The following is a 16,425-nucleotide window of genomic DNA, read 5'->3' as shown; positions in this document are numbered from 1 at the left end:
ACTAGCCAAATATAAGGCCTAAAATTGGGCTATGCTACTATTCCTACCATATTAAGATGATGAACAGGGACAAACAATGTGCTGATAAAACAACTTCTTTCCTTATATTCCATTGAAACACCACAAGAACACCATTAGGACCATTCTGTTTATATTGTCCATAGACAGTTCCTAAATAAAATGCTTACTGAAAGGCAATCAATGACAACAACAAAAGGGAACTGGTCCAATTGGCCAATTTGGTCAAGTTCTTAACGATTCTGCGTGTTCAGTTTTTAATTATAATATATAGGTAATAAAAATGTGAGAAAAAGAAGGAAGAAGCATACCCGGTGTGAAAGCGGCAGTCAATATTATGTAACAATAGATTGATAATGTTAAAAATTGTGTGTAAAAGACAAAGCAATATCTCAGTATCTGAAGTATAAAAATAAATAACCTGTGAGAGAGCAACCCTGAATTGCATCAGGGAGAGTCAAGATGTTGATTTAACATTTCATTCGCAGGCCTACTGGCTAGTGTGGGGACTGGTTTTCCCCCTTCCTGCTGGTGGAGCAAAGTTCTTAAATGTTAGGGTGACCATATGAAAAGGAGGACAGGGCTCCTGCATCTTTAACAGCTGTATAGAAAAAAGGATTTTCAGCAGGTGTTATTTGTATGCATGCAGCACCTGCTGAAGTTGAAGCTGCAGGAGGTATACTAGAGTGACCAGATCCAAAAGAGGGCAGGGCTCCTGCAGCTTTAACTGTTGTGATGAAGAGGGAAGAGAGATTTTTCACAGGAGAGCTATTGCAAGAGACATCAAGAGGAATATCACAGCAGGGGTATTTTGCAGTCCAATGTTCTTCCCATTATCCATCGTCTCTTTGATCCATTTGTCATAGAAAGCCACTGAAGTGTAGACACCAGGATAGTTGGGTCGGCCACATGGTACTCCCCAACTCAGAATTCCTGCCTGGGTCCAACCTCCTTTGAGTTTGCAAACCAAGGGTCCTCCCGAGTCACCCTAGAGGAAAAAAAAAAAAAAGAGAGAGAGAGAGAGAGAGAGAGAGAGAGAGATGATTGGGGGGGGGACCACAAGCACACACTCTGACATCAAATTTGCAAAGTTGAGCAGGTGAGAGAGCTAGAATATGTTTCAAATCTTTCCTCAGACATATTCATAAGGTGGCCTCAAGCAACCCAACAGTCTTTCAGCGTCCCCCTGCCCAATAGGCTACCACTTAAGGTTGTAACAATTTCTGGAGGAGTTGTTAATGATTAATTAATTTTTAGAAAATTAAATTAATGTAAATATTATAGTTGACAAGCATTATTTCTTTAGTACTGATGATGTCCCACATAAAAATGTATACAGATTTATCGAATTATCCCATTAATTAATTGAGCCCCAGCTCACCTGATTAATTGACTAGGATTTCATTCTGTCAGGCGATAGCCCTACTATATCACCACCATATACACCACCAGCACCACCAAAATGAATCATAGAATTGGGGAGGGCCTCAAAGGCAATCTAGTCCAACACCCTGCCAACGCAGCAAATCCACCGATACAGTTAAATTCACACTCCAATTTGTGGCTATCCTACCCTTGTGAATTCTTATTCAGATTTTCCATTTTGAGCATTGGAAAGCCCAAAGGATCATGTGGAGGTACCATGTCCCAGCTTGACCATAGATAATTTTACTCCGTTGCAAATATTTTTCACAGTCATTTCTTTTTTCTCATCATGAATTAAACTGCTTGGGTAAAATGCAGAATAAATTTGCAGCGCAGCACTGATTTTAAAATCTGTCCTCTTCCTAGGAAAGGGAGGGGGCCTGGATTCTGTGAATTCCCCTACTGATGAGAGTACATTTCTGAACCATTGGTTCTTGTGAATAAACTAGGGTTGCCAGAGACCAAAGAACGCAGGAGTCCTTTAAAACCCATTTAAAAGGGGGTGATGAAGATGTGCTCAATATCACCTTTGAAAGTTATAGAAGAGAAACCTGTTAAAATGTCCTCTTCTACATAACTCTTAAAGGTGCAGGAGCCCTGTCATCTTTTGCATCTGGCCATGCTACAGTTAGACAGACAGAGGCCTATTCTGAACATTTCCGGGGTGCTCTTGTGTAACCCAGGCAATGGTGGTATATAGTTATGGAATATCCTACCTTGGAGGTGCCATTTCCACCTTCTGGGTAACCAGCACAACCCATATCAGGCATAATCGAATCAATGGTCAGGCCTTGAACTAGGTGACTGTTATAGAAAGTATTGCAGTCCGTTTGGTTTATCAGTGGCACCTTCACTTCCTTGAGAATCAATGGGGGTGGCAACCCTACTGTAGGAGAGAGAAATGGAATGTGGTCAGGAAATGCAGAGGAAGGATGCTTCAGGTATATACTGAGTGTCGTGTTTCTCAAAACCTCCTGCCTCATTCGGAGACAATAAAGAGGTCTGCCAAGTAGTCTACAAAGCTGTATTCAGGCAACTGAACTTCTTCTATGCAAAACTATGCAAACTAAGCAAGACAAATGTCTTTTTTTTTTAAAAAAGGGAAAGCCTTTTCCCAGAACGCTTTAACTTCAAGGTAGGGTAACCATATGAAAAGGAGGACAGGGCTCCTGTATCTTTAACAAGTTGTATAGAAAAGGGAATTTCATTAGGTGTCATTTGTATGCATACAGCACCTGGTGAAATTCCCTATTCATCACAACAGTTAGAGCTGCAGGAGCTATACTAGAGTGACCAGATACAAAAGAGGGCAGGGCTCCTGCAGCTTTAACTGTTATGATGAAGAGGGATTCATCATAACCACCATTGCCGGGTGCTGAGTGCATACAAATGAAACCTGCTGACATTCTCTTTTCTATAGAACTATTAAAGATGCAGGAGTCCTCTCCTCCTTTTAATAGGGTCACCCTATTCAAGGAGACTGGTTTTGGAGAAGCCTTTGGCAAGGAGCTAGCTGGGCTGACCTTCTCTTGCCTTCCTTTAGCTCTGCCCATTTGAGACTGTGGCAGACTCTAAGATCAGCTAGCCTTGAAGTGCCCTCCCCCTCTGAGGAATACTGATTTCCCACAGACTGTGTGTTGTCAATGTTTTCAGTGATAAGGTGTGGTGAAGGTTCATTCCTAGCTGGTGAGGAGCCCGTGAGAGTCAGTTCCCCCACTTCTCATGTAGGCTGGTACATTTCTGGCATTGTCTCTTCTGCTTCAGAATCTGATTCTGATTGATCACCTTAAACTCCTTCCCCCAGCCTAAGGAGAACAGGCCTAGTCATGACACCGAGTGGACCACAGTTTGGGCATCTGTGCAACCTTCTGCCCCATATCTGGAGGTCTTACACATGATTCTTTGGTTTTCCTATGGCAACTTTAAGACTGTACATTCCTTAGGGAAGGGAGCTGTTTCTTTCTCCATTTGCCCCTTAGAGCACCATGGGCATTGGTATGAAAATCAGTAGTGTCTGAATGAGCTCCACCAAGAACATTGCTCACCAACTTCTTGAGAAGCTTGCCATCCAGTGACCCAGCAATCTGCGTCCATAGAGAATTGTATCGAAGAGTGCGGCAGGCAGACAGGGAGGATGTAGTCAGTGAATTTCACAGGGGACACAAGTTTAAGTAATGCGATATCCTCACTGGAACTGACTCTACCACTGAAGTCAGGGTGGGAGATAATCTGTTTCACTTTCGATTTTACCACAGTATTCATGGGCCTGTTGATCTGATAGGCACCCAGCATCACATCGTATTGGGAAGGGTACATGAATCTGTGAACACAAGAGCAAAGTGCAACACGAGCTTGCAAAGCTGAGCTTTGGGTTTCAGCAAGACATGCAAGACCTTAGCCTCTGTCCCGCTGATGGCCAAACTACATGACACATTGGAGAGCCATGTTGAGATTGGGGAGAGCAGTGCTATAGCCCATTTACAATGGAAGGTTGGAAAATCACACCATTGCTTCATTGGTGGAACAGCAATTTCAAAGATGTTCTCAGTCTGGGATAGAAGGGGGAACACAGCAGAACGAAATGATAATAAAAAGAAACACCTTTGCTGTTTATTGAGTTCTGCCAGCAAACCTGTCATGGCCAGGACATATTTTTCAATTTGGCAGCATCTCTCAAGTTGCACTGCTGTACGAGGGCCTTCACTGAATCTTATAAGCTCCTCACTAGAGTACAGGATTGTGAAATAAATTCTCCTAAATGTTTGCATTTGTTTGGAAACGTATGTATTTATATTCTTTGAATTGAATCCCCCCCCCCATTCCTAGAAATGGGAACTTTTTAGTTTTATGGGGTTTATTGTTTGAATCTATCGCAGGCACAATATGGGCAAATTACACAAATTGTGGGCCAGAATTGGGCATTGTGGCTGCAAGTTTGTGCAAATTGCTATTTATGCAACTAATCCCTCCCTCCAGTTTCCTGGATTTGTGTGTAAGTTTGCACATGCTGAGACCAAGAGGGGATCTACACAGAGTCGTCGGGGCGCCCTGAAGGCGCTTGTGTGTGCCTCCAGGGCGCCCCGAAACTCCTAGTGTAGATACCTGTAGATACCTGTCCAGAAGAGGTGGAGGAGGAGGAGGAGGAGGAGGAGGAGGAGGAGGAGGCGAAAAGTTCCCAGGGCTCCTGTCAGATGCGAGGGTGCCTAGAGTGTCCTTGCCGCCGCCGCTCACCTCCCCACCGGCCTCCTGCTGCCGGCGAAAGAGCCACCCGGGTTGGAGAGCTCGGCGGGGAGGTGAGCAGCGGCGGCAAGGACGCTCTAGGCACCCTCGCATCTGACAGGAGCCCTGGGAACTTTTCGCCTCCTCCTCCTCCTCCTCCTCCTCCTCCTCCTCCTCCTCCTCCACCTCTTCTGGACAGGTATCTACAGGTATCTACACTAGGAGTTTTGGGGCGCCCTGGAGGCGCACGCAAGCGCCTTCAGGGCGCCCCGACGACTCTGTGTAGATCCGCTCCAAGGCATGAGGTAGCTGGTTAATAGGCATAAAATATTAGCCAGGCCTTTCAGCTGCCTCTTGGGTGAAACTTTGTTATGGTTTCACAGGAACAGATACCCGATACTTACCCAAAGAAGCAGTGAGCTGCTGTCAGCACCCATTGCTCAGCAATGAGGGAGCCTCCACAAATAGGATTGCTGTCTCGAAGAATGCTGACTTGCCAGGGCCATTGAGAACCTGATTGTCCTTCAGCAAGCTGGCCACAAGCTGTGGAGGAAGGTAAGGAAATAAGAGGATGTATCATTTTGATTTGCGATGTTCAAAAGATAGAATTCCAGGGACGCTAGATGAAATTTCTCAGTTGAAATTATTCTGCAAATGTCTCTGTGTTCATTTTTAAACAACATTTCCAATGATCGAGTCTCCTGGAAAGAATTTAATCTGGCAAATTAATAAACATTTATTGCATTATTATTTCTCAATATAAGAAGTGGCCGTGTCCTATGCATATTTACTTGCAAGTTAAGGTTCGCTTTATTTAATGAGACCAAATCCCATGTAAAAATGTGTCAAGACCCAAAGAGAGGACCAGTTAATTAATTGATTAATTGCTTCGGATACATGGAATAGGCACAGATAGTTGTGTTCAAAGCACACATAAATAATTATTGAAGCACTGAACAATAAATAAACATTGGATCAAAAATCATATTAATAATAATAAAAAATCCTCTGCTGGTTTAAGATCAGAGTTAAGGATGCCTCATGTTGGCTCAAGCTGCTCAAAGCCAAACAAATGAAAGCTAAGGCTGATGCCTTAATTGACATGGCCCATGATCAGTAATGACGTTGTGCAGTGTCAGAAATTGTGCTTGCTTACCCTCCATGCAGCCACACTTTCCCTTGGTTTTTCAGACCCAAATGGAGATGGGGAGGATGGAGTTCCTGTGACCAGCAACGATGTCCCATGTTGTCCTGGCCCTGCATTATCTTGTAAAGCACCTGAACCTTACTGTATTGCCGGAGGAATCCTTCTGTGAGTTGAGCCATGTTTGTTTGTTGCTTATGTCAGAAGCTGTCAGGATGTGTTAAACAATACGCAGGAACTGCCTTTTAGCAGTAAGTCTAGATGCTTATAAGGTGACACAGGACCAGGACAACATAGGCCATCTTTGCTGACCATGCAAAAGTGTGGGTGGATGGAAGGTGTGTTGTAAACAAACACAATTCCCCCCTTTTTTGAGAATGACATGTATTAGTACAGTGTCGGCAGTACTCCCGTCTCCCCAATGTATTTGAATCTGCTTTCTTGTAAGTGGACTTATACAATAAATATAGGTCCGCTGCCCCTCCTTCTTCTGCCGAGCTCTCCGCCCCGGGTGGCTCTTTTGCCGGCAGCAGGAGGCCGGTGGGGAGGTGGGCAGCAGCGGCGGCAAGGACGCGGCCGGATTCCCCAGCAAAGCCACCAAGCCCGGAAACTTTTCGCCCTGTCCCTGTGAGGGGCGATGCAGGGCCTCCTCCTCCTCCTCCTCTTCTGGCCAGGATAGGGCAGGATCTACACAATGAGTTTCGGGGTGCACTGCAGGCGCACGCAAGCGCCTTCACAACGATATGTAGATTCCCCCCTTGTTTAAGGAGCTGGAAATGGTAAATCAAACTCTTTCAGAAACTACACAGCCACATCAAGAATGTGGCACCTTATTTTTATTAATATTTTTTGGCTGAGGTATTTATTTGTAATATGGACCATCCACTTCATATTGGTTTATTGTCTCTAAAAGTGTTAATATATGGCGTATTAACTTCCAACCTGGCAGGGTTACAAAGTTACACTTTTTATTGCACTTCGTATTGCAGAATTTACACAGACATAGAGAAATTCATGTGGTGTATTAAAGAGAAAGCTGTCTTAGGTGAGGGGCTAGGATTGGATAGCCTCTGAATTTCAAGAGGCTCAGTTTTTCTCCATCTCCCCCAGTATAGAAATGCTTCCATTATATTGAGGACCTCTTACCTGCTTCTGAGTTAGCAGCACCTGAGGAATTAAAAATAGGAAGATAATTTGTGTACACAATTTACACAAAATAGGGGAGAAGACACTAGTTACAATTGTGTGGTTTGGATGATTATATCTTGGGTTATTAAGGTGAGATATGAACAAGCCTTTTGCTTTCACAAGGAGCCCTTGTGAAAGCAAAGTCTCTAATTAGACAGAGTTTTCCTGTTTGATCCAAACCAGAAAAGTATTGTTACCAGTTTCAGAATGAGCTGGAATAGTAAACCATGTTTTGAAGCTTTGTGTTTGTGGTTTAATGAAGGAGTGTTTATTTGAATTTCTTCTCCATCCATAAACTGGGCTGGTTCACCTGATCACCATGGTGTGTTGTAATGCATGCTGGTTGGCCTTTAGAATATTCAAGCTGCAGTGGATGGTTGCTGTGGCTTGTTGTGTTGTGCAAACCCAGTGAAGGTGGGTTATGCAAGAGTTAAACTACCCCTGCATAACCCCTGGGCTGTTTTAGGGTAATGAGAATGTTGTTTTACCCTTGTATAAACCACCCTTGTTGGGTTTGCATGACATGACAAGCCACAGCATCTTTCTCCCATGGTTTGGAGCTTCAAAAAGCCAGCCGGCATGTGCCACAACCTACCATGGTTTAAATAAGATATGGTTGGCTGTGGTGATCAAGTAATCCCAGTCACTATGGGCCTTGCTAGACGAGGCCTTAGCGCACTGTGAGGCCCGGTTTCCCTGCTGTGCGTCCAGATGACGCATAGGGGAATCTGAGTTCAGGCCGCGCTGAAGCCTCCCCTAACGCACCATAAGTGAAATCGCTTATGGCGCGCCTTTTCTGCAGCCCCGGCCTGAGGCCAGGGCTGCGGAATGTCTAGCAAGGTCCGTGGCTTTTTGCAGCTACTCGCTTACTCGCGAGTAGCCGGGAAAAGCCACAGACTGGGCACAGCGCTCATACGAGCGCTGTGCCCATCGGGCCGGGGGGCGGGGGAAGAAGAGAGAGGAGGGGGGGTAGAAGGCCGGGCACCGGGATGGTATCGGCGACAGGGAATGTGGGCAGCACGGGCATTGGGGAGAGGGAGGGCGGGCAGCAAGGGCAATGGAGAGAGGGAGGGCAGGCAGCACGGGCATCAGGGAGAGAGAGGGCAGGCGGGGAAAGAGTGGCCAGGGAGGCATCAGGGATGGCGGGATGGGGATCAGGAGCGGAGGGGGCTTAATTTTTTTAAAAAGGCACTTACCTTGTCTGGCGGCTTCAGGGCGCATGTGGCCCCTTTAACAACAAAAAAAAATGGCCGACGCTGCAGGGCTTCCGTAGTCCCTGCGCGTCGTGCGTCTAGGAGGCGGGGCAGTGCGCGCTAAAGTTAGCGCGCCATTGCCCCGCCTCCCTGCCGGCTTATCCGGCTGGGTCTAGCAAGGCCCTATGTCATAGGCAGAGAGTTCTAACCACTGCTGCTGCCCCCTACCTATGATCATTACACCATGTTTATTGTAAAGGCAACCTCAAGTAGGTTTTAATCAAAATTCACAGTTAACATCATAGAGAACTAGCATTACAATATAAAGTGAGGCAGAAGGGATATACAAGTACAAAATAGTTTATATAAATACACAGCTATGGACCCCCTTTCTTTAAATAGCATCACTGTCCTCTAAAACTTCCCTAATCGCTGCTGCTTTCGCAGCGAACCTAGCCAGGTTTAGCATGATGGGTTTGGCAGTATTTGAGAGTAAATATTTTATTTTATCCATATTGGTGAAGTTTTATTTATTTATTTATTTCATTTCATTTCTATACCGCCCAATAGCTGAAGCTCTCTGGGTGGTTCACAAAAATTAAAACCATGAAGAGCATAATAAAACAACCAACAATTTAAAAACACAAATACAAAATACAATATAAAAAGCACGACCAGGATAAAACCACACAGCAAAAATTGTTATAGGTTAAAATATGAGATTAAAAATATGAGATTAAATTAAAATTAAATTAGGTGTTATAATACTGAGAAAATAAAAAGATCTTCAGCTGGCGATGAAAGGAAAACAATGTAGGGACCAAGTACACCTCTCTGGGGAGATCGTTCCACAGCCGGGGTGCCACAGCAGAGAAAGCCCTCCTCCTAGTAGCCACCTGCCTCACTTCCTTCAGTTAGCATGCGGAGCTAAAAAATCTCATTAGGTATTTATCTCTAGGGATTTTATAAAGTTTACAGTAAAGGACATAATGTATAATATCCTCCACTGCCTGGCTACCACAAATACATAGGCCTTAGCTAGACCTAAGGATTATCCCAGGCAAATAGAGGGGTTGTCCCTGCCTGCTCCCAGGATCCCCTGTGTGTTATTTGGATGCACAGGGATGATCCTGGGACAATCCCAGGATATAGGCCTGGTCTAGCCATGGCCATAGACATTGTTCTCTGGGGATATTTTTATTTCTCCCTTCTCTACATTTAGTTTCCATTGTCTGGAAACGCAGGTCTATAAGTGCTTTGTGGAGGAAGGGGGAAGTGATTTCTGACAGGTATTTCTACCTATTAGGAAAGCTGGACAAACGGATGGAGAGAAGATGTGACTGTTCAGGAGGCCCCACATCTTTTCTCTTAGAAATGAAACCTTGAAAACCTGAGCATCTCTCCACACCATCAGTCACCTTGTACTGTGGTCATCTGCAGCAGCCATATTGCCAGCAAGGAGGGTGCAATTTGCATAGCTTTTCCGTAATTCCGTTTGGGAATGTCCTGCATGTAGTTCAGCTGTAGTCAGTTCTAGAAAACAGAAGTTGTCTTTCAGTCTCAATGTCTTTTGGTATCGGTGCATTAAAATCTCTTCTCAATGGTGAAAGGATAATGCGAGTATCTGAGGATGCAACTGAGCATTCGCGTGTCTCCGAATCCTTTGGACCCAGCTGCTCCCCAAAATCCTGGCTTGAGATCACCTGCAGATCTCCATCCTCCCCCAGCCTGACTACTAGTGATAGGAATCTTTTTGGCAGGACTTGGGTGATCTTCATAACAGTGTAAATAAATAAATAATGACAACAGCAACAACAATATTGTGATGATTATGATTAGTGATATTCTCACCCATGTTAATCAGATAGAGATTATTATGTTATCAATGTGCATGACACTCTACCAAGGACAAAATGACACACACACACCCTGCTCTTAAGAGTCTTACAGTCTAAAATTCAACATAAGACTTAAAACTGCTCCCTGATTCCCCTGGTGGTGAGAAACTTCAGGGTTTTGGTTTCATTTGGAGGAGAGAACACTGGAAACTTAGGGCTCATCTACACCAAGCAGGATATTCCACTACGAAGCAGTATGAAAGCGGTATATAAAAGGCAGGAGCCACACTACTGCTTTATAGCAGTATTGAAGTGCACTGCAGGATTTATACTACTGCTTTATAGTGGTACTGAAGTGCACTGACAACTGTTGGGGCCCATGACACATCTACATCAAATAGGATATTGCAGTATGAAAGTGGCATGAAAGCGGTATATGGTATGTGTCAATGGGTCCCAACAGGTGTCAGTGCACTTCAGTACCACTATAAAGCAGTAGTGTGGCTCCTGCTTTTTATATACCACTTTCATACTGCTTTCATAGTGGAATATCCTGCTTGGTGTAGATGAGCCCTTAATGTGTTTTTAAGAATATTGTGTAAAGTTTAGGTTATTTACAAATATACTGGTGCCCTCCAAAGGTTTTGGACTACAACATCAGAATTCCTGAACAGTGGCTATATTGGCTGAGGCTGATGGGAGTTGAGATCCAAAACATCTGCAAGGCACTAGATTGTGAAACTGTGTAGTAGATTGCAGGTGGAGACACAGAACGTGCACACTTCTGCTATGGAGACACAGCTGCCTCCTCACATCAAATATCCAGAGAGATAGATAGAGAGAGTTGTACTCCCAAACTTCCTGCAGTTCACACCTCTCTCTTTCTGTGTTTTTGTGCATCTCTGTTGCAAAAATGCCTCCATTTTTCTATTTTTGTTCCTTTGTGCGGGTCCACACCCATGCAGCTCTCCTTCCCCTTAGCAGAGGGAGGTGTTGAGTGTGCCACCTTTTCCAAAATTGGATGCCTTTCCCATTCTAATGAGCCTCGTGTGGCGCAGAGCGGTAAAGCAGCAGTTTCTCCAGCTGAAACTCTCCCCACGGCCTGAGTTCGATCCCAGCGGAAGCTGGTTTCAGGCAGCCAGCTAGGGTCGACTCAGCTTTCCATCCTCCTGAGGTCGGTAAAATGAGTACCCAGTTAGCTGGGGGAAAGGTAATCATGGCCGGGGAAGGCAACAGCAAACCACCCCGCTATAAGGCCTGCCAAGAAAACGTCAGTGAAAGCTGGCGTCCCTCCAAGAGTCAGTAATGACTCAGTGCTTGCACGAGAGGTTCCTTTCCTTTCCTTCCCATTCTAAGCATTCTAGAGCAATCTCTAAAATATTTCCTAATCATTAGCATCCATAAAGAGACATCCCCCTATGCCATCCTGGACCATTAAGAAAGGTGAACATTCTTTTGTCAAATCACAGACTGTGATCAAGTGTTGCTTTAAGGCAAACCCGTAGTGCTAGTCTCACCCGGAGTCATAAGATAGGAAGTACACAGCGGCATGCTTTTTACTTTTGCATATACTAAGGGTTTCTCTATATAAAGGGGAAATCCTGCTGCTTTACCATAGCTTGTGGCAATGGGGGTGGGGGATGGAGAAGATTAATTAAGATTGTAGAATTATTATTATTATTATTATTATTATTATTATTATTATTATTATTATTATTATTATTATTGCATTTATATCCTGCCTTTTTTTCCTCCAATGAACCCAAGGCATTGTACCACCACCTCCTCCTCCTCCTCCTCCTCTCCATTTTATCCTCACAACAACAACCCTGTGAGGTGGGTTGGGCTGAGAGTTTGTGACTGGCCCAAAGACACTCAGTGGGTTTCCATGGCCAAGTGGGGACCAGAACCCAGGTCTCCCGACTCTCAGTCCAACACTTTAACCACTATCCCACACTGGTGAGTTGTGCTTTTGCACACAGCCTTCTTCCCACTTAGCACGACTTCCCCATCACAAGCTGCTTTACCCATTGAGATCATGTAGCGAAAACAGCAGTTTCAGTATTCCAGTGGTCAGAATACTGCAGTAGTGGCTTTACCAATTCCAAGAATGCAGCCTGTTTTTCCCATTCATATAACCCCCGTTTTAATCTTTAATAATACCCCAATGGTGGATGAGAGGGGGAGGTGTGGGGTAAATGATGGGTATTTAATTCAGCGCTTACAGTAAACTTCCCTTGAGCAGGGGAGGATAGATAGGGGTGAGGAACAAGCCTCTTACATTCTCTGAGCAGCACTTACTGGGCTGATGACATTCAGTTCTATTCCGCCCACCCAACTCCAAAGTGTGGGGCCCCAGATCTACACTACTGCTTTAAAGCACTTTAAAGCGCTTTATAACAGTTTTGACAATTGTATATGGAGTGTGTCCTGGGCCCCAACAGTTGTAAAAAGTGTTATAAAGTGCTTTAAAGCAATAGTGTAGATCCTGCCAGGGTCTGAAGCACTGTGAGACCTGTGAAAGTGGGGTTTTAGGTACATCTACTCAACTTTCTTACTTCATGTGTCCCTGGCAGACCAAAGTGATTTCATGAAAATCTGGATGTAACAGAAAAGCGCTTCTTATTCCGTTTCCATGTTGATCTGGTCTGGAAGTAAGATCCAGTTCCTTAGCAGACCAGTAGCGGTATAGTATGAAATCAGTGTTTAAAACCAAAGGGAATACTACCCCCTTTCCTTTCCTTTCCTTTCCCAGTTTGCTTATGGTTGGGTTTTTTTACTCTTCCTGCCTTTCTACTCCCCATCCTCCATCATTACACATGCCTATAACATCTAAAGTGAAATTCCAATATTGCAAGAAGGTATACATGGATCATGGTTTGGAAGTTACCCAGAGTATGGCAATACAATCCTCCTATATTTTCTATATCATTCATGTAGTTTTCATTAGCGTAGATAAAGGGCTCATCTACACCAAGCAGGATATTCCACTATGAAAGTGGTATGAAAGCAGGATATAAAAGGCAGGAACCACATTATGCTTTATAGTGGTATTGAAGTGCACTGACAACTGTTGGAGGCCATGACACGTCTTCACCAAGCAGGCTATAACACTATGAAAGTGGTATGAAAGCGGTATATGGAATGTGTCAATGGGCGGCAACAGTTGACAGTGCACTTCAATATTTCTATAAAGCTCAGGGGCTCTCTGTCATTACCAAAGCAGTTCAGTTCATGAGAATCAGGACACTGGGACAGACCACAAGTGAAAGAAGCTGCTCACCTAACAAGGAAGGCTACAGGGCTGCCCTTTAACCCACCCCCAATATCCTCAGATGCCCCTTATACACATAGAAACCAACTAAAGGTTTTTTTAAATCACATTATTTCAAAGTTTCTCATGAGTGATTTCCCAGAACTTACGATTGTGGAAAATTGTAAGTTCTGAGGCCATTACTACACCTGCCTCCCCCCGCCCCGGATTGTCCCGGAATCATCCCTGTGCATCCAAATGACACACAGCGGATCCTGGGAACAGGCAGGGACAATCCCTCCATTTTCCTGGGATAATCCTCAGGTGTAGCAAGGGCCCAAGTCAACTACAACGATTAAGTTGGGGAAAATCATTCTTGGTGAAAGTTGAGAAGCTTTCCTACCTCTCACCTGTGGCTGCTCCACGTAAGATCACTTCAGATGTCAATAGTTGCCTGCTGTGTTAATAAGCACTTCTTATCTCAAGGAAGTGCATTGGGAACCACATCCCATTGTTTGAGTTGTGACCAACCCTGTCAGTGCCAACATGCTATGGCCTTTTAAAATTCCACCTTGGTCCCTCCCAGCAAGAAGCTGTGAAGGCTCTGTTTCCCAGGAACAGTTAGATCACGATCCAAAGTCCATCTGATGCTTTTGCAAAGATGTTTTACAGTTTAGGTGTAGCAGCAACCATGAAACAAATCTGGGCAAACTGGAAATGATTCTCTGGCTGAATCCTTAACCCTTGCCTGCCCCCAAAGCTGTTACCCCAGACAAAGGGCTCCTCTACACCATGCAGGATATTGCACTATGAAAGTGGTATGAAAGCAGTATAGGAAAGGCAGGAGTCACAACAAGTAGGACAGAGTGGTATGAAAGCGGTATATGGTATGTGTCAATGGGCCCCAACGGTTGTCAGTGCACTTTAATACCGCCATAAAGCAGTAGTGTGGCTCCTAGCCTTTTATATACTGCTTTCATACCACTTTCATAGTGGAATATCCTGCTTGGTGTAGATGAGCCCAGAGAGTCTGCATTTTATTACCTGAGAGGGCAGTAAAAAAAAAAGCAAACTCAATCTGGAGCATCAGGTCGAAATACTTCACCTTCACTCTATAAATAGTCTTTGCTCTTTTGACTGAGAATTGGCCAGTGTAGTAGATTTTTAGATTTATACGTTTTTAATCCTATATGTATTTTATGGTGTTTTGTATTTGTGTTGTACCCCGCCACGATCCAGAGGGAAAAGTGGGTAAGAAAATGAATTATTATTATTATTATTATTATTATTATTATTATTATTATTATTATCTTTAATGACACCACTCTAGGGCTCATCTACACCAAGTAGGATATTCCACTATTAAAGTGGTATATAAAAGGCAGGAGCCACACTACTGCTTTATAGTGGCTATTTATTTATTTACTTATTAAATTTATATACTGCCCCATAGCTGAAGCTCTCTGGGCGGTTTACAAAAGTTAAAAACAGTGAACATTAAAAAGTATACAAAAGTATACATTGAAGTGCACTGCAGGATCTACACTATTAGTGGTACTGAAGTATACTGACAACTGTTGGGGCCCATTAACACATACCATATACCATTTTCATAGTGCTCTATCCTGCTTGGTGTAGTTTAGGCTATGGAGCCAGTGGTGTAGTGGTACATCTTGCAAGGCAGGTGCTCATGATAGTCCCCATAGCCATGCCCCCAAGGAGATTCCACATATTCATGCGATTTTGTTGAGCCATATCAATAAACCAGTTCCAGAAGTTTTCATCTCTACCAGGAGCAAAACTTTTGTAAAAGTAATGGGTCTTAATTGTCCATTCATGACCAAAATACTTTGGATTAGAACAGGGATAACTCACAACAATTCCCCCTCCCCTGCAAAATCCCATTTCCCCTAAGTTACTGTGAGGGTTTAGCATTTGTCATAATTGCTCCTTCTAATCAAAAAGTATGGGCTATGACCCTGTAAGACCTAGGCCTCATCTACACTAAGGAGGATATTGCACTATGAAAGCAGTATATAAAAGGCAGGAGCCACAGCAAGCAGGATATAGCGGTATGAAAGCGGTATATGGCATGCGTCAATGGGCTCCAACAGTTGTCAGTGCACTTCAATACTGCTATAAAGCTCCTGCCTTTTATATACCACTTTCATACTGCAATATCCTGCTTGGTGTAGATGAGGCCTTAGCTCCACCAAACCACTGTGTGGGATACAGCAGGAAAAGGTCAGACTGTGTAAAGGAATGGAGGTGATTTGTTAGGGCAGACATGATAGTGCAAGAATAAGGATGTTATTGATTCACAAGCATGTTCCTATTTTCGTCTGTGAAGTGTCAGATGGGAATGTACATAACACTAATGTATCTTGACCTGATTGTAAATTGGAGAGGATTCGATAGCGGAAATTGTGTCAGAAGTGAAATATACAAGAACAAGATACAAGAATGCACAATCTCCTTCTTTATGTTTCATTGAGATATTGCGAGAATCTAGCTAAATATTTCAATTATGCTTCGAACTGATGGTGTGCAAAAGTTCTCAAACAAGGTATTTACTCAAGGGAAATGAAAAACAACAAGAACAACAACTGGGAAGCTGGTCCAATTGGCCATTTTGATGAGCCTTTAATCATTCTACATGTTCAGTTTCTAAAACTGATCTTACATAATAATATAGAAATAATGAAAGAGAGGACAAAGAAGAAATTATCATGCAAAGATTGAAAGAAGTAAAACAATGATTGCATAAAATTTTATTGATGATGTGAAATTATGTGTATTGGATGAAGAAATCTCCTTGAATCTCATATTTTAGAAGTATAAAAGTGACAGAGCAATCAGGGAGAATGATGATATGAATCTACCACCTCCTTCACAGCCATGCTGGTTTACAACAGCCAAGGTGAATGGTCTTTGGGTGTGTCTGTTCTTTTTCTTTTTCTGGGTGGAACAGGTTTTTTTAAAAAATGTTCCTCCCATGGGTCATAATAGGAAGGAATTTTGTGGGCAGCTTCAAATTTGCAAATGTGGGGCCAAAATTAGCTGCTCTTGGAACAGAGGAGCTTTGGATCTGGATGCTCCATCACTGGTTCTGGCCCACCCAAGAATGACCGTTTGCATAGCTTTCCT

General features: G+C 43.7%; 1 protein-coding gene across 1 annotated transcript; it reads right to left on the bottom strand.

Moving 5' to 3' along the window:
• Positions 1 to 775: 775 nt before the first annotated feature.
• Positions 776 to 8,215, bottom strand: LOC134405628 (serine protease 27-like). The gene is made up of 6 exons (XM_063136870.1): positions 8,191 to 8,215; positions 6,953 to 6,973; positions 5,067 to 5,205; positions 3,489 to 3,763; positions 2,160 to 2,329; positions 776 to 1,006 (listed from the first exon to the last, which is right to left on the bottom strand). The coding sequence occupies exons 1-6, from the start codon at positions 8,213 to 8,215 to the stop codon at positions 776 to 778; spliced, it is 861 nt and encodes a 286-aa protein (XP_062992940.1).
• Between the last annotated feature and the right edge of the window lie 8,210 nt (positions 8,216 to 16,425).

This window comes from Elgaria multicarinata, chromosome 11 (assembly GCF_023053635.1).
Source record: "Elgaria multicarinata webbii isolate HBS135686 ecotype San Diego chromosome 11, rElgMul1.1.pri, whole genome shotgun sequence".
Classification (NCBI taxonomy): domain Eukaryota; kingdom Metazoa; phylum Chordata; class Lepidosauria; order Squamata; family Anguidae; genus Elgaria; species Elgaria multicarinata.
Note: the sequence above shows the minus strand (reverse complement) of the source record. Positions and strands in the feature narration are given on the sequence as shown.

What these genes read in the sequence shown, in the direction of transcription:
- LOC134405628 (XM_063136870.1), bottom strand. Translation starts at nt 8,215, where the DNA reads ATGCGCCCTGAAGCCGCCAGACAAG. An exon ending in TGCTGCTAACTCAGAAGCAG is followed by an intron (nt 5,206 to 6,952) that starts GTAAGAGGTCCT and finishes CTTCCTCCACAG; the next exon opens with CTTGTGGCCAGCTTGCTGAA. An exon ending in GTGGAAATGGCACCTCCAAG is followed by an intron (nt 1,007 to 2,159) that starts GTAGGATATTCC and finishes TTTTTCCTCTAG; the next exon opens with GGTGACTCGGGAGGACCCTT.